This window comes from Diceros bicornis, chromosome 11, assembly GCF_020826845.1.
Source record: "Diceros bicornis minor isolate mBicDic1 chromosome 11, mDicBic1.mat.cur, whole genome shotgun sequence".
Taxonomy (NCBI): Eukaryota; Metazoa; Chordata; class Mammalia; order Perissodactyla; family Rhinocerotidae; genus Diceros; species Diceros bicornis.
In genome coordinates this window covers 8,285,762-8,311,162 of record NC_080750.1, presented here as the reverse complement: position 1 = coordinate 8,311,162, position 25,401 = coordinate 8,285,762, and the positions used below count along the sequence as shown (strand labels likewise).

Genomic DNA, 25,401 nt, shown 5'->3' with positions numbered 1-25,401 from the left:
CGTCTATGAAACCTGAATTTGACATGGCTGTGTTGTATTCTAGTTCCTCTAACACTCCGGGTCATCATCCTAGAACCTTCTTTGTCTCTGCAGTTTTACTTATACCCCACGTCCAGTCTATCAGCAAATGCTACTGGTTCTCCCTGCAGAGTACACACAATTTTTTTTTTTAATTGACTACTTCTCACTAACTCCACTTCCATCTCCCCAGTCCAAGGTACCATCATTTTTGCCTGTGTTATTGACATGACTTCTTAGCCCGTCTTCTGCTTTGCATTACCTGCCTACAGTCTATTCACAAGACAGTAGTCAGACTGACATCTTTAAAATAGATCATATCGTGTAATGTTCCTGCTCTGTATTCTCCAGTGGTTGCCAAAGCCATTAGGATGGATTAAAAGGCCTTCTATGGTCAGGCCTTCCTCGAGCCATGCCTCCCTTATCCTCTGACCTCAGCTCCTTTATGTTCCTCAGGAACGCTATCCTGAAAAGTATCAAACAGGTTCCCACCTCAGGATCTTTGCACTTGCCATTCCCTGCCTGGTAGGTCCTGATTCAGACTCCGCATGGCTCGCTGCCTCTTCTCTTTTTCAGTCTCTGGTCAAATATTAGCCTCTCAGATCTTCCTTGACAAACCTATTTTAAAATATGTCCCTCCAAATCCAGTGCCCCCATTCTCTTTCTTTGCTCTGCTTTCCCCCTAGTATTTATCGTTGTCTGAAATGCTGGTTTTACTTACTGTTTACTGTCTCTCTTCCCCTACTAGAATGTAAGTTTCTCCAGGGAAGAGATTTTTGTCTGTTTCGTCCACAGCTATATTCACAGTACCTAGACCAGTGTTTGGCCACAGTAGGAATCATAAATACTTAATTGACGGAGGAAGGAAGCATAGTGGATATCAATCATGCCATATCCTAGCAGCCACTAAAATGCCTAGAATTCTCTAAAAGTTATGATCATATGACAACTTTTTATCTTCAGAGGTTTTTGTCCACATGTCTCCTGGCCACCCCGCCCCCATAATTTGAGAGCTAAAAATGCAGAAAATGCAAATTTAAATAGCTACAGGATCATCTTTCCTGTTTGGATGGAGCACGTGCTTTGGTGCCAAACACACTAGGTTTGAATCCCAGACCAGCCTTTGATTGGCTGTGCGGTCCAACTGCTCATGTAAACCTCTCTGGGTCATGTGCACAGTGGGGATAATAATATCTCAATACCTTAGAAAGTGACAATTTCATACGGTTCAACCCAACAATGACAACAATAACAAGGCATAGTCATGTTGACTAGAGATAATGTTTGTGAAATTCTTGGTATAATCCCTGGCCCATGATAGTTACTCAGTAAAATTATGCTGTTTCTGGCCATTCTTTCTTATGAGTAGATGGTATAAGCACAGGGGTTTGCTATTAAGAGAGTCCATAAATCTAAAGGGACCTGTGTTTTTTATTTTAGCCTCAATGTTTCTATTTTCTAAGCCATTTATTTTAGTTAAGTGGGTAAACATCTGTATGTGTTAAGACCCACATACAGAATCAAGCCATCTACATACATAAACAAACCTAGAAGCCACCCAAGTACAGAAAATAAATTCATTTTTGCCTTAAAATTGAAATCAATATTCTTTAAAGCTTCTATTAAGGTAACAGTATTCTTTTAACTTGTGAAGAACTTAAAACAATATTTATTTTAATTCACTGGTTTTTTGCCTCCATAGTAGCACATAGAAGCGTTCAGTAAATTAATGAATTAATTATGAGGTTTTACATTAAGTTAATTTTGTTTGAACTCTTAAAATTTTGAGTTCAGAGACATATTTATTTTTAATTAAACATAACATTTTAAGTAATGACTCAGTCTTCCCTCATTTAAACTGATCCTTTTATTCATGGATGTTTTCAAGTGTTTTGAAAAATTGGTTCACTTTTGACTGTGTTGATTATCCCTGTTGAGATGTAGACTGATTGTTTTGGACAAAAGTAAAATACATATTTAAAAAGGAGCATATTTATGCAAAATTGTTTAAACACTTCTCAAGCAAACTGTCTCAGGAACCATAATATAAAATGTCCCTCCTGGAGACTGTGATTACCCAGCCCAGTGTTTCCTCAAAGGGACACTCACCATCTTGATAGAAGTTAACAAATTAAGTGTGAAAGACCTATTATTTATTTGTTTTTGAAATAATTCATTACAGGATCATTGGTTTCTTTATTAAGATCCCTACACGTGGTTATTTATAGTGTATTTATCTAGCAAAACACAGATGGCAAATGTGAAGGAGAGAATTTTGGATTTTAGGAAAAGTTTGGCTAAGAGACAAAAACCCATTGCCATTATGTGTTTTCAAATTAAAAAAGAATGAAAAGAAAGAAATTCTGCTCCAGAATGTCATTTGTTTTCAATTTGAGCTAAGGAATGTTTTCAATTGGGAAAAATAACTGGTGGTGTTGGTTATCTATTTTGAACGTAGAGTATTTTTACTCTATAGCCTACCTTACCCAGAATTATAGTAGTATCCCAATCAAATATTGTATCACATTATACAAAGTTAAGGTGAACAAAAATGAAAGCTATTCCTGCACAGTGGAGAAATACCTCTGAAAAGGTTAACGGTCTTGAACGACAGAAGAGATAGTTTACTTCAAAGAGACTACTGTGATTTTTGAGAGGTATTTTGACCAATGTAGAAACAGTGTGAGCATTGAGATTGTGTATTTAAATCTCTCTTCAAGAAATAAAAGCTATTCATTCATAACCTTTACAAGTAAAAAGAAGAGTAAGCTAAGATGGAACTTAATACTATTTAAATATATAAACAGTTAATAAAAATGAAATGTGGTGCTTACTTCTTATGGAGGATAAAACAAACAAACAAATCATTTGTTTGGAATAAATGTGTAAACATCTGTACCTGAATTGGTATCCTTAGAATTTTCTAACACGGGCAGGGTTGAGAGTTACTGGAGAATTTCGTCATCAGTGTTATGTGGCATGTTGTGTAATCTGCCTGTGCAAGTGCTAAAGATAACCTTTATGGGCATTCCTGGTCATCTGCACCCTGGAACTCCTGGGGCAATATCTCCATGTTAGCTCAAAATTAGTTTCTCAAAATTGGTCAGTCTGGATAAATTTACAATGGCTTGTCACAACTTGTGGGTTTGGAGGAAAATAATGTCTCATTTTCACCACACACACACACAATGATGGGAATTCCTGTAACTCTTCTGATGTCCCCAGGCATTTGGCAGATAGCAGTGATCAGACTCCCAGAATCAAGAGTCATTTCTGTGATTAGTTACTACATTTTTCAAAGCTGAATTTGGGAGGGTGAAAATATCCTATTAGATCAGAAGTTCTTCAATGAGTTCTCATAACAGATGCTTTTTATTAAAGCAATGCCTCACACTGGCACTATATGTAACCAGTTCAGAGTTCAGCTCTGGGATATTCTGCTCTAAATTCAGCTTGGAAAATTAATTTAAAAGTACTTGTTGGACTATCTTGGCCAAATTTTACAGGCCCAGTAAAGTTACTCTTGGTTTAACCAGTGTAACTACAGTGAAAATTAAATTTATGAACCATATGTTTCAGAGCTAACAACATTTTACTGTCGTTCTCATTTATTCTGGGATGTGTTATAAATTAGGATGTATTATAAATCACTAGTTCCCTAATTTACTACTGATTATAGATGCTCCAGGTCTTTTAAACAATGGGTGAGACTAGATTCTATGATACGTTTTGTGAATTGGGCTCTACTCACTTCACTAAACCTGATCTCCCATTAATTGATTCTGGAAGCTATGGATTGGATGAGGATAGGCTTTGTGATGAAAGCATAAGCTACTGTTTTTGCAGCTGCTGAAGATGAGAATCAGCTAGAAAGTGTGGAATTACAATGACAGGAGATGCTGCTGCATATTCTTGGGTGGTAGTAAGATCTGCTGTGTCATCTTGGCAGTCTTGTTGAGGGGAAAGGGTCAAAATGGGATAAGCAGAAGTATTTAACACTTACAAAAAAGTGAAATGACATTCTTGTCGTTAAAATATCTGTATAATGGTAGGTGATAAAACTGCTTAGCGTCTACCTCAGTTGAGGTTCACTTGAGGTGACACTGATGTGAGAAATGTTGAAACATGACTAAGAGCTTGTGTGAATCTGGAAACAAGGGGACAAGACGTTTAAAAATATCACATGGGGATCAATAAATGTGGAGGCAGAAGATCATTTTTTCATACCCTCACTATAGTCAGCCTAGTTCTTTCTCAAAAAACTAATCCAAGGACATCACACTTCAGTTAATTTTGGTGGATCTTTTTATTTTGTTTATGTTTACTTTTTGCAAAGCTAGCAAAGATATGCGATGGTTCTGTAGCATGGAGGACACGCTCTTCAGCTCTTCCCGCGTTTCTGATCCAGGGGAACACTCACAAATCTACCAGCTGAATTATTCAGGAAAGGGTAGTTATAAATAAACTTACCCAAGAATATATTGAATTCTGTTTTTTACTAAACTCAAATTTTATACTTTTTATAAAGGAATGGAATAAGTTATTTAAAAGAAACTTAATTAATTATAAGCTAAAAAACAGCAATATTTGGTCTTTGAAAAAATAAAAACCTACTCTCGTGGCTGCACAGAATTTTAACTCTTCTCAATATTTTATACTTCTGCCTATTCATACTGAAGGACGGAGCACTGACACTTGACATTTACTTTTGACCTGAAAGATAAATGCCCTGTTTTGGCTAATGTCATGTAAAATTGATTGGAGGGGTTAGTTAGAATCATTACAGTTCCAAGATCTGGGGAAAACTGGATCTCCTTCGTGACAAAACAAAAAAAAAGGCAAAAAAAGAACTGAAATATTTAAAAATTCTAAGTCTCATTGTCTCTTTTCCAAGTCTGATTTTTTTTTTTTTTTTGAGAAAATAGCTTCCACCTTGGTTGTGCAATGAAAGAGAGAGAGACACCCCTTGAGAATGCTTTGTATTTCTCTTATCATGCAAGTTTATGAACTTGAATGCTAGGAGACTACAGTTTTAATCTTAAATCCTAGCAGTTGATGTGAATCTTTGATCCAGTTTCCTAAAATCTTTTGTTTCCATGTCATCAGCTCTTAACTGGAAGTGGTCCCACACCTATCTGATTCATGAAACATCTTAATACTTAAAGTACTCAATGGTATCATAATGCTGTGCTATTTCTGGCTTCTACAAGTCAGCTGAGGTGGCAGAACATTACCCAATTACTTTAATGTGGTTTGGCTGAATTCTTTCATATATGCAAATGTTCTATATAACCATATATAGTTTCTTTAGACTAAAACTTTCATGATATCGTTTTTTATGAAAAACTTTATATGCTTTACATATGCCTTAATTTTAAAAAAAAAATAGTAAATATTTTGTTTCAGCTTCAGAACAGAGTCATTTTAGGAATGACATTGGCCATGTTTTGTAACCCAGTGATATCTTCACAAACTTTTTTTAAAAATCTAAACCTATTTTTACTTATACTAAATGATCCCAATGCTAGAGTTGCCTGTTCTTAAATATTTGGTAATCATTTATTGCCAGACCATAGCAATTTAACAACGATAAGACTAATAGTACTTCTTCCCCAATTAATAATTTATGCTTTGAAACTAAGAGTAGTTAGTTTTTATAGAGCAAAATAAAAAAAGATGGTTTAAATAATAATTTTTTTTTTAATCTGGAGGGCTTCTAGAAATTAAAAGGTTGAATAGTTGATGTTATTGAACAGGGAACTTCTGGATAAGTGAGGTTTAAAAATTTCTTGAAAGAATTCTTGAATAGAAATTTGGTAATTTTTGGTCTTATATTTGAATAAAATATTATAGATTATTAAACCAATCAACTCCAAAATCTTTGATGGGTTTGATTTTAAAAGCAAAAATAATGGAAATTACCTTCTCGAATGTTAACTAATATATCAAACTAGTGAAATAGAAATAAAGTTGCTAAGACACAAGCTGTTAATTGCATGGGAAACTCCAAAAATAGCTGAGTTGATAGGCACCGTTTTCTATAAAAATACCAGAAGCATGAAAATGATTCTAATTTGTATATTTGCCTAAGATCATAACTATTCCCAAGAGTTATTTTTGTTAATGGCAGCATGGCAAAAGACAATAAAACTATGGGGCACCCAGTTTTGTGAAATTGGTATAATAATTAGTTACAACCCTAGCCCAGTAATTAAGTAGTCAGTCACCTTACCAGAGTAAGATCAAAGGCATTTAGGTGGTTCATTTAAGTTTATGATTTCAAAATATTGAATTAGGCGCGGGGGGCTAGGAAGGAACATAGATTAGTGAATTAAACAGTGGACGGCACCTCAGCCAAATAAAGCTCCAGCCTGGCACATCTTCTGAATTTGCTGGATGACTTGAGCAAGTCACTTAACCTTCCTGTCCTTCAAATCTCTGGCCACCAAGTACCCGTAACTGAGAAATGTTGAAGTTAAATTAAATAGAACTACATTTTGACAAGGAATAAATGAGTAGAATTACTAAGCTGATATACCCCAAAAAAGCTCAACAACTGTTTTAATTGTGCAACTTTTGATCACTGAATAAGTAATCTTTAGGCACAGTTCACTAAAAGATTTCAATATGCGATATTCTGCTAACGTTTTAGTGAAGATCAGTTTGCATGTATAAATTCAGGACGTTTCCTAGCCAGAGTTTCACTGCGGGCCAGCTAGCCTCCTGAGTAAGGCTTGTTATGAAGTGGTTTCACCTCAGCAAAATGACAAATCCCAAATCTGAACAACTGAGAAGCTCAAGCTCGAATAACTAGGATCTTTCTCTGCACTCAACTCTTTTGAAAAGGAATAAGTTTAAACATCGTCTAGAAACGCCTAGTTTATGTTACTAGAGCTATACAGATTACTTTGACATCTAAAATACTGTGACCTCACATATGGTGGTCATTCTGCTGATTCTGAGGTATGCAGGATCCATGAGTGCCTGTCAGCACAGTCACATCAAGACTGCCATCAGACGGGGTCATCGTTGCCTACACACTTGGTGTTTATCTAATGTTTTACACAATATTTTGTATATGTTATCTTTCCGTGTATTTATTTATTCACGCGTGCGTGCATTTACAGACATTGACTCAGTACTAGGTGTTGAAGGTAGAAAATGGTCAAGTCCTGGTCAGATAGATATGTGTGCATCCTGGGATAATGCCATAGGAGGATTGCAGTGAGATTAGATTGCTGGTCTGGAGCACTCAGGAGAGGCTAGAGGAGGTGACCTTGGAGCAGACTATTGAAGGAGATTTCCAGACAGATGAGGGGCAGTCTCCAGGCAGAAGGAAAAGTGAGAGAAAGGGCACAGAGTTATCAAAGAGCCAGGACTAGTTGAGGAAGAGTGAGCCCCTTGAAATGGCTGTAGAATAGGTTATGTGGGAGCCCTGGGGGAAAAGAAGTGTCAGGAGATGAAGCTAGAAAAACAGGAGGAAGACCTTTGAAGAACAAACAAAGAAGTTTGGGCTTTGGCTTCCAAACAGTGGAGGGGGGGGGGTATGGCCAGCACTGTTCTGTAGAAAGATGATTCGGCAACAGTGAGGAGTGGGGGGGTGGGGAGAGGGCGTGAGAAAGGACCTCGGAGCAGGAGGGGAGGAACTTCCGAGGCTGAGTCAGAGCAGTGGCAATGAGCCTGGAGAGGAAGAAATGGATTTGAGAAAGATTTGGATGCATGAAGAAGAGAATGAAGAGTGAACTGTATGAGGAATTGAAAGGAGGCCTCAAGGCTTTTGGTTTGGGCAACTGAGTAGATTATGCTGCCGCTATCCAAGATGAGAAATACAAGAAAAGCAGCAGGATTTGCGAGGAAGATACTTGAGGTCAGTTTTGGGCACCCTAGGTCTGAAATGCCAGGACAACTGGGGATGTTTCGAATGTGGTTAGAAATACCAACTTGGAGCCCAGAAAGACTTAGGGTCAGTGATAGAGATTTGGCAGTCTTCAGTATATGGACACAGCTGGAGAGAGGAGTGAGGTTACCGAGGGCAAGCCAAAGACACAAGGGAGAGGCTGAGGATGCACCCTGGGAACCATCACTGTCACTGCTAAAGAAAAATGATGGGACTCCTGAGTGACAGATGCAGGGACTAAGGAGAAAGTAGAGTCCAGAAGAAACCCAAGATTTAGAGCTAGGAAACTGGTAAAATTGTGGTTCCATTAGAAAAATGAAGTCAGGAAGAGAGAGGAATTTGACAGTCAGTTGTAGATAAGTTGAAAAGTATTTTCTTCCATTGTCAATAAACAATAAGACATGCTGCTTTATACTTGTTTCCATTTATCAGTGCAAATTTTTAAAAGGCTATCTGACCATCACCGAAAAATGTGGTATCGTGTTGGAAAGGCCACTGGATTGGGAGTCGGAAAGCACTTGAGTTTGTTCTGGACCCACTTTTCATTCAACTATTTGTCACATATTTACTGTATGCCATGCTAGATGCTGGCTTACGATGGTGAGGTACCTCCCCTTGTGGAGCTTACAAAGTAATAGAAAAAACTGGTTAATCGAATACATACAAATAAATATGTAAATACAGTTGTACTAAGTGCTTTCGAACAGCAGGTGTAGGAGATGTGTGAATTTATGATGCAGGGACCACTCCTAAAATGAGGGTCAGGGGAGGCTTTTTTGAAGAAGTAATAATTGAGTTGAGATCTGGTAAAAGAAATGAAGGCCAAGACGGGGCACAGTTTTCCAAGAAGAGAGGAGAGCTTATGTGAAGGGCTGGCAACAGGAGGAAGCATGACCGTTAATCCTGAGAGAAGACACTATGGGTGGGGTGGAGAGAAGAAAGTAAAAGGGCCTTTGAATGGGTCTGGTGAGATGGGGAGGGTCCAGATGATGCAGGGTTTCACCGTCTCTCTTCAGATACTTAATCTGGACAAGAAATGATGGGTGCTTGCTCCAGAGTGATGGGGAAGGAAAGAAGTTGACTAACGTGTAAGACATTTAAAAGGCGTAGTCAACAGGACTGGAAAGATTGTGTGGGAGGAGTGGGATGAGGGAGTCAGAGATGACTCTCAAGCTTCTTTCTCCTGCAACTGGCTGGATGATATTACCATTCGCCAGGAGATTCCTGGAACAGCAAATAGGCTTGTGGTGGTGGAAGCTCATAAGCTCAGTTGAGGGTATGTTGAGTTCAAGATGCATTTGTGATATCCAAATGGAGATTCCAAAATAGGCATTGACACACAGATCTGGAGGAAAGGTCTAGAAAAGAGGTAACAATTTGGTAATCATTGGGATATAGGTGGCAATTTAAAACACTGGTATAGACAGGACCATAGGGATATGGTGCCTGATGAGAAGAAAGCCTCAAACTGAGCCTCTAAAGGGAATTGAAACATTTGAAGTCCTGGCTGAGAAAGAGCACATGGCAATGAGAGTGAGATCATGTGATTAGAGGATTGGTAAGAAAAGCAGGAAAGAAGTGAAAGGAGGGGAGAGTTTCAAGGTGGAGGGAAGGAGTAACCAGCAAACTCTGTAGCTTTGGGCAGTGCCTGTAGTAACTTATCTGTTAACCAGAGAGAGAATGTTTTCTGTGCATCTCAGAGCAGTGTTGTGATGCTCAGATCTGATAATGCTTGCCAGAAGTTGAAAGCTCTCAATTATTTTATTACATAATTACTCTCAGTTCCCAGGGTTTTTTTTTTTTTTTTTTAAACACTGGGACCATTCACACTGTTATCTTACTCTTCCAGGCCTCTTTAGAACAATAAAAGAGCCAAAAGATATGAATTTGAACATGACAGTGTTCCCAGTTCTTTTGCATAATTACGTGGGAAGTAGAAATCTGGGGCATCCCTCCCACTTGCTTCTGTCTCCTGCCTTTCCTCTTGGAAGCTGGAAATCCCCAGAAGCTACTTTGGGGATAGGCTTGAGCACCTCGATTCTATAAATAAAACTATAAATAAATAAAACTACTTGGTAATCGGTTCCCCATGGTTAAATGGCTAGCTCTGAGGTGGAAGAAGCTTCTGGTATTCAGGGAATGCTTTACCAGTCCACTCTTCCCTCACCTTAGGTTAGTGACATCACCAGCTCTCCCCACTTCGACTCTGGAGTGGCCGTTACTTGATCTTCAGGAAGAGGGAAGGCCACATGAGAGTGGCGGCTCTGCACAGAACATGGGCATCCAGGCACCTAGCGGTGATTGTCCCTTAACCTCCTGCTGACGAGAGCAGAGCTAGCTAGCACCAAACCCTCCCTCTTTCTCTAGGTCACTGTGGCAACAGTTCCAACCACAATAGACTACTATATACAAATGATTCACTTCCAGCTGACTGTTTTCCTTCAGAGAGTCAGCTGTCTTGTGTTGCCCGTGACTCACTCAAGCTTCTTTGCCGAAGGGCAATAAGCTCTAAAGATTCCCGAGTTCCAGGCACCTCCTGAGCCAAGATAGTCACGTTGGTTTTATGATGATGCAGCACAGAAGCATCCTGGCTGATTCCCATCTGCTGTCCTGCCAGCTAAAGCACCAGGGTTTCTGAGCGTAAGAACTAAGAGAGAAGGCAATTTGTGTTGCTTTGATTATGCAGGACAAAAATTAAGCCAGTTGTAACATGTAAACTGTTAAGATCTAAAGAGTATTTCCACAGTGGCTCAGAGACAGAGATGGCCATATACACTCGATGTTGCTAATTCCATTTGGTGCTTATGAGGGAAGGCAGAGACTTTCAGAAACTTCAGAAAGTGACCCCGAACTTTCCACACGATTCCATAAACCGAGTCTTAGCCCAATGAAGCTGTACAAAGCGCACTGACCTTATGTTCATTTCTTCCTTCTTCATTAGTTTTAAAAAATTGACATTGTTTTCTAAACTTTAGTTTTCTCCTTTTAGCCATATAGCATACCAAGAAATCTATGAGTTTCAAACGAGAATTTAACAGGACGAGGAAGCTTTGGTAGTCACATTTTCCTAATCTCACTTTCTGACCACCTTAGCACCAGTGTGCTTTATTTTCCAGAATTGGGTCAGCTGTCATGCGTTTTTGCCAAGTGTTCATGCTGTGGAGGGCACAGACAGATGAATCACTTATTGCCTAACTAAATTAAGCTAAAATGTGTCACCAGCAGCATCCCCATTACAGAATTATTCCCCGGCACTACTTCTGTCAATATGTTTTGATGTTGGGTACATTATGGATATTCATCAGTCAAATGAACAAGGGCAAGAACTGTTTTAGATGTGTGTAGGAGCTGAGAAACCCTGTTGTGGGTTTTTTTCCTAATATAAATGATAGTTAATTATGTAACTATGAAATCTATCCTGGATGGTGATTTTTTTATATTGTCGAACTTGACATTGTTCACAACCGTTTTATGCACAAATCATAAGGTAGTCTCATATAGTCTCAATGAAGTCGTTAGGTTTACAGAACATTTATTTTAAATAAGGAATATTATAACCTGAAGTTTTGAAAGTGAATGTAAACATTTAAGTTTGTGGTTAAAACCTGTTTAATGAAGATCAGGTTCATTAAAAATGCAAACTGGGGCCGGCCCAGTGGTGTAGTGGTTAAGTTCGTGAGCTCCACTTCGGAGGACCAGGGTTCGCAGGTTCAGATCCTCGGCAAGGACCTACGCACGGCTTATCAAGCCATGCTGTGGCAGGCATCCCACATATAAACTAGAGGAAGATGGGCACAGATGTTAGCCCAGGACCAATCTTCCTCAGCAAAAAGAGGTGGATTGGCAACAGATGAGGCTAATCTTCCTCACCAAAAAAAAAAAAAAAAGCAAACTTGTGCCTTTAATCAATAACAACCTAATACCAGACTTCAGCTTTTTCTGCAATGAATAGCAGCCTCACTGAGTCACTTAGAATGGAAGTGACTTTTTATGATTCCCCCAGTTTATTTCCAGTCATTTAAGGAAGTATCACAATGTTCTCAAAACAAAATTCAGTGAAATTTAGTTTTTTATATATTTCATGCATTAATTTCATTAGTAAGAGAATAGTGTTCTGAAATCAAGAAAAGGTTATCACTAATATCAGTTGATCAAATTCACAAACTTACTGAGCATCTATTTCATTAAAAACATTGGATAAAGCTTTTTAAATGATACCAAGAAATAACATGTTCTTTGCCCACAAAGAGCTTTTAATTTAACTGGGAAGATTAAAGTGAACAAAGTTTTATAACAATTTAAAACAAGTAATAATTTGATTTAACTTAAAGAAGTTGTCATGGTATGCTTAATTGCCAAGTGACTGATACACTATAGGCATTCAAAAAAAGGAAAGAACACTTGAGGGAGATGTAATCAGAAAAGAATTTACGGAATAGGTGGGATTTGAACCAAACCAGCTATTAATATTTTTACCAATTGTGGGCTAGGAATAGAAACAAATCATGTTTGGTGTTAGAGTTGACACTATACACGTGTATAGGGGGCTTCCATCTGATTATCTGCCTACATCCACAGTATTGATTCATACGTTGCTTTTCCAATTTACAGAGTTTACTGAAGGCCATTTATCTAAATATGATGGCAATTACAGTGTTGGCGTCTGCTTTTGTAGAGTTGGTTGACCTGAACAGTATAAAAATGCAAATAAAGTTAAATGTCTCAATGCAAGATATCATCTATACTCTGAAGATACACTTATATTAGTAGAGTGATAACTTTTTTGAGATTAACTTTTTTAATAACACTTTTGTTAATGGTTAAGAGAAAAATGTTCACAAACTCAGTCATGTTGGTAAAGGTAATAGGAACTAATTTAAAAAATGAAGCCCTGACCTTCCAGGCAACTGTGGTCTTCTAAGCAGTGGAATGTAGCTATGCTTCCCGGACTGAACGTGCTCAGGAATCATGTGAGGATCCTGTGAAAATGCAGATTCTGAATCTGTCGGTCTGGAGAAGGGCTGGAGAGTCTGTTTCTGACGGGCTCCCAGAGGAGGCAGATAATGTTGGTCTGTGTGCTTTGAGCAGCGAGATTGTGGAGAGAATAACACTACACTTTTGTGAGGGAAGTCTTAAATGGTAATACCTTGTTTGAGGAAAATAGCAATTATGAGTAGTATTTTATATGGCTTTTGTCCTTTATTCTCACCCAACTCTATATCTTTGCCTTTAGCACGAAAGCAAGAGATTATCAAAGTCACTGAGCAGCTGATCGAAGCCATCAACAACGGGGACTTTGAAGCTTACACGTGAGTCGAGGCACATTTGTTTTGCTTTCATGCAAATGGCAAGTATTTTCTATATGAAGGCGTTCTTCAGTGTCCCTGAATTCGTGTATATTTAACCCCAGGTTTAGTATGTCAACAATAGCTTTATTTCAAGGTATAATGACTTAAGTGCCCCCAGGAGAGAAATAAATGTATCTGAGACTTCAGAGAGAGAAGACAAAAGACTTGTGATAGGAGGACCGGGGATTTCTCTGTCCACACGCGGAAGTGTAACCGCCCACACCTCCATGTGAGAGAAGGCATGCCAGGCAGAGCAGTCCCTGAGCGGAAAGACACAAGAAACCAGAAAGCACATAAAAAGTGCATTTTGGCTTAAGAAGTGTTTTTCCTCTGATGCTGCAGAGGTGTGGGGACAGAAAAGAGATGAGGAGGTGACGTGAGGCAGCCTTCTCCCTCTTCAGCCAGCACAGCTCAACTTAGTCTTCATCTCTTTCATGAGTTTGTCTCTTAGGTAAAATTTTATTTGAAGGAAGGGTTCTAAAGCTAAATTTAAAGTTTACAAACTACTGGATGATAGATATATAAAGGAAATCACTTCGAACGAATAAAAATAAAGCACTCAGATAAGTAAGGCATGAAGACTTATTTCACAAAGCATGCGGGTCAGTAAGTTAGCGTTTTGGGTGGAGATAAAAATGAGCCTGAGCCTTCCCCTTAGCCTTACAAGTGAGTTCCTCTTGAATGAAAGCGTTAAATGCAAAGAAGAGATTGAATCTGACCTCTGGTTGGAAAGATCTTTCTAAGTTTAAAAGCGGGGGAAGTAATCACAAATGAGAAGATAAAATGATTAGGCTACCTAAGTGGATAAAACTTGTATACTTTTATTTTTAAAAAGCCAAAACAGGGCCGGCCCGGTGGCACAAGCGGGTGGGCGCACGCACTCCCTTGCAGCGGCCCAGCATTCGCCGGTTTGGTCCCGGGCGCGCACCCACGCACCACTTGTCAGGCCCTACTGGGCCGGCGTCCCACATAAAGTGGAGGAAGATGGGCAGGGCTGTTAGCTCAGGGCCAGCCTTCCTCGGCGAAACAAAGGAGGAGGATTGACATGGATGTTAGCTCAGGGCTGATCTTCCTCACAAAAAAAAAAAAAAAAACGAAACAAAACTGAGACAAACAATAAATGGAAAATTATTTGTGAAACGTGTCAAAAGTCCATTTATATTGAGTGGATAAGATTGGAAAGCAGAAGACTAGGTAAAGGACTTGAACTATTAGCAAAAGAGGAAATAAAAATGACAAGTAAACTAATAAACGCATGTTCATGCCCACTAATTCAGTGCATGCAAATGTGAAGGCAAGAGCATTTCCTGCCTATGAGCTCAGCAGGGATAAAAATGCTGCTGACAGCCAGAGGGGGGCAAAGATTGCAGGATGATGGCGACTGTGCTCCACCACTGGATGGAGTCTCAGTGGCGCCAACACTCAGGGTGGTGGCAGTGGCAGGGGTCAGGGGGACAGTTAGTATATACCAGAAAGCATTTATAAAGGTTCAAATTACTTTCGTCCTGTAATTCTACTTACAAAAATTTAACATGGGCATGGATTTTGAATCTAAAACGTGGACAAAAATGATGAACAAAAATATTTATTGAAGTAATGTTCATAATAGTGAAAAATTGGAAACAACTTATATGTCCAACATTAAGGTAACTGCTAAGTAATCTGTGGTGCATTTGGTACAGTAGATATTCATGCAGACTTTCTAGTGAGCTGGCAAAGTGCTCATGAGGTATTCACTGAAGATAAAGTGGGATATAAAAGTGTGTGTACATCATTATTACAACTGCATGAGAAAAAGCATTAATGCCAAGTTGGTTTTAAAAAGGATAAAAAGACGTTGCCTCGGGGAGATGAAATTGTTATGTGTGAGATTTTTTTCCTGCTTCTTTCCAAGTTTTATATAATAAGAAGGTATTACTTTTATCATCAGTTACACATAGACCGCTAAATATAAAATATGGGGGCCGGCCCTGTGGCTTAGCGGTTAAGTGCGTGCACTCCGATGCTCGCGGCCCGGGTTTGGATCCCGGGCTCGCACCGACGCACCGCTTCTCCGGCCATGCTGAGGCCGCGTCCCACATACAGCAACTAGAAGGATGTGCAACTATGACATACAACTATCTACTGGGGCTTTGGGGGAAAAATTAAAAAAAAATAAAATATGGAAGAGAGTAACTGAACATAAGAACTAAATTAAATCTAAGACTACTTCTTATAAACTAAATTAATGTGTGCAAATATATACAGACACCTGCATATACAGTTGTATGTATTTGTGTGTGTCGATCTTTAACTTGACCTAATAAAGTATACTTGGAATGAAAGAAATAGTAAGAAATGGAGTTTAAAAGAACATTCTTGGTTGTCAGAGAGAACACTTTCCTATTTAGAACTCTGTGCCAGAGAACCTGTTCTCTTTTGTTCCTTTTGCTGATATAACTTTGTTAGACCCGTATGAGTCTCCAAACATAAGAACACTCTTTTTAAAAAAAATCTCCTTTTGCAACAGCATCCCCCTGTGCAATGGTAAAAAGTGTGTTTTTCTGGTGGTGGTAGCCAGGCAAAAGTGGGAAAATATAGTATTTCCTATATTCTCAGACAATTTAAAGTAGGGTATTTTAAATAACGCAGTTCCTTGGAATCACATCAGTTCACTAATTCCTTTGCCTACGGAGGCTTGTAATCTGGCGTCCTTTTGTACACTCAGGCTGAGGGATAATCCAACAGGCCCTTCCATTTGGGAGCTTTGGGGATGGTCGAATGTATTGGTGTAGCTGCCAGCTGGTCCTTAGAGCACCTGTTCAGAGCATACACACACAATGGCAAGTGGCAGCTTTGTGAATGTTTTATTAACCCAAGCCTGTTAGAGGAGGGAGAGAGAGAGAGAGAGACATACATACATAAGTACATACATACATACATACATATGAGAGAGAGACAGAGACGGGAGGGGGAGAGAGGGAGAGAGGGAAAGGGAGGACAGATTAACAGATTTTCAGATATACTGACTCTTGATGCTTGGGTAAAAAGATTCGTCGTAGTACATTGATTCTCGGGTGATTTTAAGGTAGTAAAATCACCTGATATAAGTCAAAGTATCTGATATAATGTAGTAAAAAATTTCGATTTACCAATGTTGACAACCAAATGTCATATTTATAGAAGAAGAAATAGCCCCTGGTGAAATAAATTCCTGTTGCCATAGGAATGCTGTTCTTCCCATTTTGCTCCTTAGAAAAATTATATATATTTGACTTTGAGCTTGAAAGTTCCTGCCCACTGGGAAGTCTGAGGCAAAGTGTTAAATTCCTACCCACGCACCTCCTCACCCCCACCTTTAAGGCTTTCTTTACCACAAAGAATAACCACTGTGATTTTTTTATTTTAAAAGTATATTCTATTTTAGAAGTGTTGTTAAAAAAACATCAGTTCCACATTCTATGAACAGTACTTTCAAGAACCATAGTGAGTTAGCCTCTTGAAACTTGTATTTCTTTTGAACAGTTAAAATGTTTTCCCTCCCAAATGGGGAATTTCCGTATAAAATTAGATATAGCCCCATCAAATTAATAAACAGTCCCAAATCCTTCAATTTTTACTCCTTTTATCTCCTTTGTGAACTTCCGCAAATTCTTCAAATCCAGATATTACAGCACCTTCTCTGAGAAGCCTACCCTGATCACCGCAGGCCCAAGGAAATATTTCCCCCTCTATGTTTCCATGGGACTTATATACATACCCGGTGCCCCAGCGCTCACCATATCAAACAGCTGACCCTCATTCCCCACACATACTCTGCATTTTCACAGTACTGTGCCATTTATACTTGCTGCGCTACTCCTGCCTACCACATGCCACACACCTGGAAAACTCCTAGGCATTCCTAAAAGCCCAGCTCAAATTTTCTTTCTCAAATCTTTCCTGTCCCAGGTATAAGTAATCTGGTTTCTGAGCACTTTGTATTTATTTCTATTCTAATATTAATTGTTGTGTTATAATCATTTGTTTCAAAGAATATCTGCTACGTAGTAGATGTTTAACAGTTCTTTGTGGAATAAGTAAGTTTCTCCAAAGAAAGCCCATTGGCTTTCTCTGAATATTTAAAATGGTGTATCTCTTTGTTGAATTATATTTCTAGGATTAAAAAGAAAACTAATATGTGCATTTGAACCTCTCATTAATTTTATTTTAAAAGTTAAATAAACTTTCAACACAAGCTTAAGTCTTGTAGACATTGCCAGGAAGTAGAGGATGTGACACCTGCCATCAAATCAATCATAATATAGATGTTTCACATGCATGTAGAAGGTGTCACAAATTATTCCAAAAGTATTTAATTTCAGAGCCAAAGTTGGTTTTATAGGATTTGGAGAACATTTAAAAAATAATAAACTTAAGTCGAGAGTTAGAAAAACTGGGGAAAGCTTAGAGAATTCACCTTGGAATTAAAAAAGTAGAAATTTTAAAAAGGAGACTCCTAAAGTATTGTAGGTTCTCATCTGCTGGAACTGATTATATCGTCTTGACTTATCAGAGTTCTCTGCAAAATGCTCTTTTAGGGTCTGTTCCTCAACCCACCCTGCCAAGGCCTGTGATAGAAATTTTATATTTTTAGGGGTCTTTTTAGAGACTCTTTCCTTCACTGACTGTTTGATAAATAAGAATGGATATGTGTGAAACAACAAAATACATTAACTTACGTATTTGTTATTTTCATTATTTTTTTTCCTACAGAAAAATCTGTGACCCAGGCCTTACTGCTTTTGAACCTGAAGCTTTGGGTAATTTAGTGGAAGGGATGGACTTTCATCGATTCTACTTTGAAAATGGTACATTTATTCTAAATTTAATAACATGCGTTTTCCAACTTCTCTTTGAATTTCTCCCAAATTTGCAGATTCTTTGGCTCTCTTTTGCAATGAGAAACTTTTACCTTAGTCCAGCATTTTAGATAATAAAAATTTTTTTGTATTTGAAATCAAAAAAAAACATTATGACAGGCTTAAAAGTTTTGGTGTGTTTCGAAAAATATCTGATTTTGTCTAAAAAGTAATGTTGATTGAATACACCCCATATAAGTTAAATATATGATATAAGCTGCAAAATGAGTTACCAAAAAATATGCTAATTTCAAGTTTTCATAAAACATTGTTTACATATGAAAAAATAAACCCCAGCATGCCAGAATATTTGACATAGAGGAGTGCTTTCAGGCATATGTAGTGCTCATTTTCAAAGTAAAATGTAACCGAAGATGAGTGATCAAATATTTCAGTTCAGATTGTAAGAATTTTAGTTGTCATAGAAGTAACAGCCATACTGCAGAGAAAGTGACAAAAACTCCAACAGAAATCCTTCAGGTCATCAAGAAAAGTATAAATCTGAAGTTCCTTTTATCCTTCTCCTTTACTGTACACCTGAAGTCGTAGGTGCGTAGAGTGCATTCACCCTTTTGCCGTGAGATCTTGATGAATTAAAGAGGAATTGCAGTAATGATTAGCATTATCAAGCTCGCTTCCAGTAATTATAAGCATTGACAAGAATATCGTCCTTGGCATGGATTTTTAAGTTAAGATATATTTAATGAATTACTTTTTCTTAGATGCACTAAGCATTTGCAAGCAAACAAAGAATTATGTGGTAAATTGGCCTTAACAAAACTTCAGTAAATGTTGACATATTCTCTGTATTCCAGCACCCTGATTGACAGCATTTCATAGTGTTTCCTTCATTTGACTCTCAATTGACACCCTCATCTCTAGTAAAAGAATTAATTAACCCATTAATATTTTAACTTACTTCAACATTGTACATCATTACTTTCCATAAATACGTGTTCTTCATAATGAGGTATGGTTTTTATCTGACTCACACTGAGTAATTTATGCAGATCTTTTCTGAGAAAAGGAAGCATGTTTGGATAACAGGTAAAACAGTTCAACCTGTTTTAGTGATCTAAGAGAGTATCATCATCGATCAATCATTTGAACTAACTCTTCACATCTCTTAGTCATTGAATAATTAGAATGAGTAGCTATTGTCAAAACACCAAAGGCTGAGGCCTAGTGAGGGCTGCTCAATCAAAGGAAAGAACTAGAAGATCAGGGCATATGCTAACACCAAGTTTTGGATTTTACTGGATAACTACAACTGGACTATCATGGAATGGACTCTGCTAAGTAAAGGAGTCACAGAATGAGATGGGGAAACAAATTCATGCCATGGCTAGCCTTATTTTGGAGACAGCAATCTCCATGCTTGATACTTGATATATTTCCCTTGTCCCGTGAACTTCACCAACTAACAAAAATGAACAAGACCACAGGATATCCTGTCAACTGCCCCAGTGGTTTGTTCACTGGAAACATAGGAACTGCTCTGTGCACCTGGGCCAGGACTTCTCCGTCTCTATTCACATCATGGCTTCTGTTTCTAACCACTTCCCATTACAAATAAATACATCTCTCTAGCTTTTTCCCCATAAGTTTTCGAATTGTCTGCAAAGGGAATCAAAGAAAATAATGACTATCTACTTTTGCTCTCTTTTCCTTTATACTTTGCACAGTGCCAGACACTCGATTAGTGCAAATAATTAGTAGTTGAATGAATAGCATTCCATTCATTGGTCCCAACTGAAGTTATTACTGGTTTGGTTGACTTTACATGGAAACTAAATTCTGTTATTCATGTTGTTCTCTTTCAGCTTTGTCCAAAAGCAATAAACCAATCCACACTATTATCCTGAACCCCCATGTACATCTGGTAGGCGATGATGCTGCCTGCATAGCATACATTAGGCTCACACAGTACATGGATGGCAGCGGAATGCCCAAGACAATGCAGTCAGAAGAGACACGTGTGTGGCACCGCCGGGATGGAAAGTGGCAGAATGTTCATTTTCATCGCTCGGGGTCACCAACAGTACCCATCAAGTAAATATTCCCAGGCTGTCAGCTTCTTTGTTAATATACCCATGGTCAGCGTCTTTTACTTATTCCATTCTTAATAGCATGGCATAGTTATTTAATGCTAGTGTTCAGTTACATTGGTGGGAAGAAATGTTCCATGAGAAACAGTCTATAATTCTCTGGAAAGATCAATCCGATCAGCCATTTGTGGGTTGAAACTTGCCCTGGGGCAGTACACAATAGTTTTAGGTAGGAGGATACCTTATCAGGCTGATTTCTTAGGGTTAAATCAGAGGGAATTCATGTAATAAGGCAAATTATTTGTGACTTTATTGACAGAGGAAGGGGATGTGAGAGGAGTTTCCAAAATGGCCAATATAATATCAGGGGCTTCATTTCATAGGTTATCTACTGGGGCTCAGTTACAGGTATTAGGAGAAGTTTATAAAATACAGCATCTAAAAAGCAAGTATGAGGTATCTCAGTATCTTCGTCACTGCACCACTCTACCTCAGAGGTTGTGTTTGCTCCTCCAATCAATAACTAGACAAATAGTACTGCACATCTTCTAGGTGCTTAACTTGCACCAGATAAAATTCAAGGTAAAAGACGTTCCCCCAAGGAACTTATATTCTAGTTTAGAAAGTAACTTATCCCCAATACCAAAGGAAAAACTATATAACAAAGTTCATAATCAGCTTCAGAGTAGAACGGAATGAATGACCAATGCAGTAAACTGTTTAGCACAGTTTGGAAGTATACTTTGTGTAGAAGATAGAATTTTAGACAAGGACTTAATGATGAGTAGAATTTGGAGACAAAGAACAATGAGAAGATAGTCCAAGCTCAAGGAACCTCATGAGGAAAAGCACAATGTCAGGACGTTAGCTTCACATGGTAGAGGATTATGGGTAAGGAAGGCTGGCTCCAACTGGGGTAAAGGGGAATAATGGGAAATAAGGTTGCCTCCGTACAGTGGGGTGAGTTGAAATCAAGAAAGAGAGTTTAGACTCAGGAGAAGTTTGGCCCACTGCTGATCTCAGAGATCTGGAATCTCTGAGATTCCACAGTCTCTCACCAGGATCACCTGTTAATATTTGGGGGCAGGGGATGGGGAGTCAAGTTCATACAAACAGCCATTCAACTCACTACAGAGAATTCTTCAAAATTTCTTAGTTTAATAACGTACGACAGTGGTTTTCAAAGGCCTTCTTTATAGCCTTAATAATTATATATCACTGTTGGATTTGTAAAAAGTGGGTCAACAGGGAAAAAAACAAGATAAGTTGAAATTCACTCTAAAAACAATAGCTGCGTAATTAAGAGAAAGACAAAAGGAATATAATGATATTGAAGACACCTATTTTTGTATGTTTGTGTGTTTTTTACCCCAAAGAGGTATAGCACAAATTGCCAGTTAACATGGAAGGGATTGTACTCATACAGTACTAGAGGGTTAGGTTTTTCTACAATTCCCTGAAGCATTTATGGGATAGAGCCTATTTAAGAAAACTTCATTTTATGCCAAGTGGCTTAAATGGGGCTTCTCTTAATAGGCCCCCCTGTATTCCAAATGGGAAAGACAACCTCTCAGGAAGCACCTCTTTGTGGCAAAACATCTAAGGCCTGAAAATCATTCACATATGGGTCTTGTAAGTAACAACCTGCTCCGTGATACTTTGTGATTGGAGCTAATTAATAAAAAGCTGCATGGCTGTTTTTCTTCCCTTTGAGGATATTTTCTCTTGCGTTATACTCGATGAAAACCATAAAAGGTCTTTGAAAATTCATAGCATTTTTGCATGAGCTCTTGAGTCTAATGTTTGGCACCATTTTGAAGCATAGCCCTCATTTTAAAGGTAATAATTGCTGAGAAGAGCCTAGCTTCAGCGTGTGAACTGTGGCATTTTAGAATATCCTGGAGTTCTCCCATCAAAAGTCAATTATATCTGGGTCAATTCAGACAACTCTCAATTATCCAGACCTAATTTGTATCAAGCATTGGGATCCTTTGGTGTCTTACTGTTTTTCAAGAGGTTGCAATCCTGTGCCACACAGGCAAAGGTTAATATGGAAATCAATTTGCCATGGCTGACTGAGTATAATGGTATTTGACTGTGAGGACAGGCCACAGGAGAAGTCAAGCTGAAATTTAAAACTCACAAAGTGGGTAATTCCAGAGGATAATTGAAAGTTGGCTGTAATTAAATTCATGCCTGTGTTGTTTTTTAAGATTTGTTTCTTAGCTTGGATTAGAAGGATTCAGATGTGTGTGGAACTGCTGTGAATATTTTCCCCATTCAAAACACTGAACCTTGGTCAGAGCTTTTAAGAAATAGTGCTCCCAGCTGTTGGTTTAAAGAAACAAGATCTCCAGTTAAATAAAAATAATCACGTTTTCCCTACTTTTCAGGCTATAATCCTAGTTAAATTGACTTCTAGGTTTGATTTCCCAAGGAGTCTAATAATGACAAAAGCTAAGGATGAACTTAAACTTTTAGACTATTTCATTTGAATGATAATATTCATTTATTAATTTGTCCAGTTAAACATGAGTGCTTAAAATGTATACAGGCAGCCCTGCCTATCCGCGGGTTCCACGTCCGCAGATACAGAGGACCGACCAAGGGACTTGAGCATCAGTGGATTTTGATATCTGTGGGGCTTTGAAAACCAATCCCCCATGGATACCAAGGGATGACTGTATCTAGATTTAATAATGTGATTGAAGCTTGGGTCCCTGTCTCTTTATTTTTAGCTTAGCTCTGTGTGAAGGAATTGACAGATAAATAATACTGATTTCCTATTTTAATATTGTTTCTGTTTAGCATTGTGTATTTTATCTTTTAATGATTGCAAGCAAGGATCTCTCACACATGGTATTTTCAGGTTATTATTTAGCTGAGTTATAAAATCGTTGCTTAGTCTCACCTTTGGCAAAGCAGTTGGACGATCTTTTGTAAAACAGTGTCATTTATTTCTCCTTCCTCCCTTTCTCCTTTCAGCTAAATGTCAGCAGTGCCACTTCTGCACTCTCTGTCCTCCAGGCACCTGGCTGGTGACCCAGGCCGTCCTCTCCTCCTCTTCATGCATGTTTCTGAGTGCATGGAGTTGTGAAGGTCCTAGTGTAATGCCTGTGATTCATCATCTTGTCATATGTTCCTTCCTACACAGTGTTTACACCTCAGCTGTGGGGATGTCCATGCAAACTCAAATGACTGTTGGCAAACAGTAGAGGGAGGTCAAAAAAATTCCACACTATTCCACGTACAACCTGTTCATCAAGTTTCTCTGTTTATGCCAAGATTTAACAGACTTCAACGTTATTGTTCTCTGAATAACAGTTTGTAAGAGAAATGTAAATTTTTAAAAACTCTTTGCTGTTAATCTGTTTTGGCTTGTTTGTTTCACAAAAAAAGGCAAAAAAAATACCTTCAGTTTTCTGGTGTGATCCTGGTTGAAATGGATGAATTTTCACTGAAAGTTTTGTTTCTGTTTAACAATTCAAGTGGGTTGATATGTGGGCAAAATCACTTATGAATGTGGAAGCGAGGATCAGGTAGTTTGCTACCCTCTAAAGTCATGTTGTTTTTGGTCAAACCATGTAAACTGGAAACATTCACATCATTTATGAGTTTGATCTCTTTAGGGTATACTTGCACTGTTGTGAATTCACGGAATTGAATTTTTTGTTCCTTTCTCAAATCTGTGCTCTGTTTTCATTTTATCCTATCTCTTTGTTCCTTTTGTTTGCTTCCTTTTTTATTTTTTTTTCCATTCTCTTTTTTATTTTTGTCTAGTAGTTTGTGAGAAAAAATGAAATTTACATAATGAAGGTAAAATAAAAAGGCCTTCCGGAGGTAGCTAAACTAGCACTTGTGATCTTCAGGGCCCACAAAAAACTGTCAAGATTTAAAGGTTTTCAATTCTGTTTAGGCTCTAGTTTGGACGCAGGGATCCTAACTCATGTTGGAGGTATTAAAATTGTTTCAGCTTACGAAAACCTACTATACCTGCAGCGTGTCCTCCTGATGGGGCAGTTGCCAGAGAACCCGAGTTGGTGGTAGATCGGGGGGTTTGTACAAATGCACTTCCTTCTGCCCCGTGGCATGGGCCCTCCTGCACCATCACTGGCTGGTTTTCTCTAGTTAGAGAGGCCTGCGAGTGTTTTCCATTCTCATAAGTGTTTTGATCTTGATCTTTATGACTTGTGCTCTTTTAGCTTCTCTCTTGCATCAGAGTAACATTATTTTCCTGCAAGAAGTGAGCATTTTCCAGTTTGAAAAACAAGAAAAGGGAAACGTGCTGGTGTTCTTGTGCTCCTCATTTCTCCTTTGTTGATTCACCTGCTCGGAGGCTGCTTCTCCCCCCTGAAACGCTCTCTAGTGCATGGTTCCTTCATCAGCATTACGTTAACAATGGTAACTCTCCATCCTCAGAAGCCTGTTTTTAAAGCGGAAGCAAAAAACAAAAACGACAAAAAACCTCCTCCCTCTTTTCTCTCATTTCACCTTTCTGTGTTGGTGACTAATCACCTTAGATATTGTTGCTAGTGGATGTATGGTAGATGGATTGAAGCTTTTCTGATAATTATTACACGATTTAAGACAATATATATTTAAAATAAATATATACAGTAAATGTATTGAGCCATGTTAACCTGCCAATGAGATCTGTGAAACAGTAATGGCCTCATTTTTCCCTTTTTAATTTCTTTTACCTTTTTGTGAAGCGGCTATACGTGGCATACATGTATTTTTAAAAAATAGGTATAGAGTGTTTTTTTTTTTTTAAACTTAGCATGTGGTGTTGAACTATTACCGTAGATCAAGTTTGTCTTCCGCACTAAGACGTGAGGAAATTGTGATTTGTTCTCTCCACCACAATTGAATTACACGTTATCTTCTATCATTTTGAAACACTGCAGTTTACCATGGGACACTGTATATATTTCTTGCCACAATGATAAATGACTGATTGGTATATTTAAGAGTTAATAAATTTGTGATTTCTGCTGACAATGCGTCCATCTTTATTTCTTAAGAAGAGGTACTATATTTATGCATGCATGATGCTGGCCGGTGCCCATGGCAGTGTGTCCTACTATGGTCTCATCAGTACATAACGATTTACCTTTGACATAAGATGAAGGTATTGACCTGTGCTTCCTTTCAAGAATGCACATGGTTGTCACGGCGTGTTAATTTACTGTATGCACAAAATAAATGGT

The 25,401-nt window shown here is 38.3% G+C and overlaps 1 protein-coding gene across 8 annotated transcripts in view; it reads left to right on the top strand.

Annotated features, from left to right (window-relative positions):
• The window catches only part of CAMK2D (calcium/calmodulin dependent protein kinase II delta), a 295,243-nt gene extending 270,051 nt beyond the window's left edge, over positions 1-25,192 (top strand). For 5 of the 8 annotated variants that reach the window (XM_058549956.1, XM_058549950.1, XM_058549949.1 and 2 more), the window contains 5 exons: positions 13,149-13,224; positions 17,998-18,092; positions 19,967-20,195; positions 21,728-21,823; positions 23,177-25,192. In XM_058549956.1, coding sequence (XP_058405939.1) covers positions 13,149-13,224; positions 17,998-18,092; positions 19,967-20,195; positions 21,728-21,794 — 467 coding nt within the window. In that variant the 3' untranslated portion in view covers positions 21,795-21,823; positions 23,177-25,192. Of the gene's footprint in view, positions 1-13,148; positions 13,225-17,997; positions 18,093-19,966; positions 20,240-21,727; positions 21,824-23,176 lie in introns of all 8 variants that reach the window. The other 3 variants (XM_058549953.1, XM_058549951.1, XM_058549952.1) reach the window with 2 other exon arrangements.
• Positions 25,193-25,401: the final 209 nt, after the last annotated feature.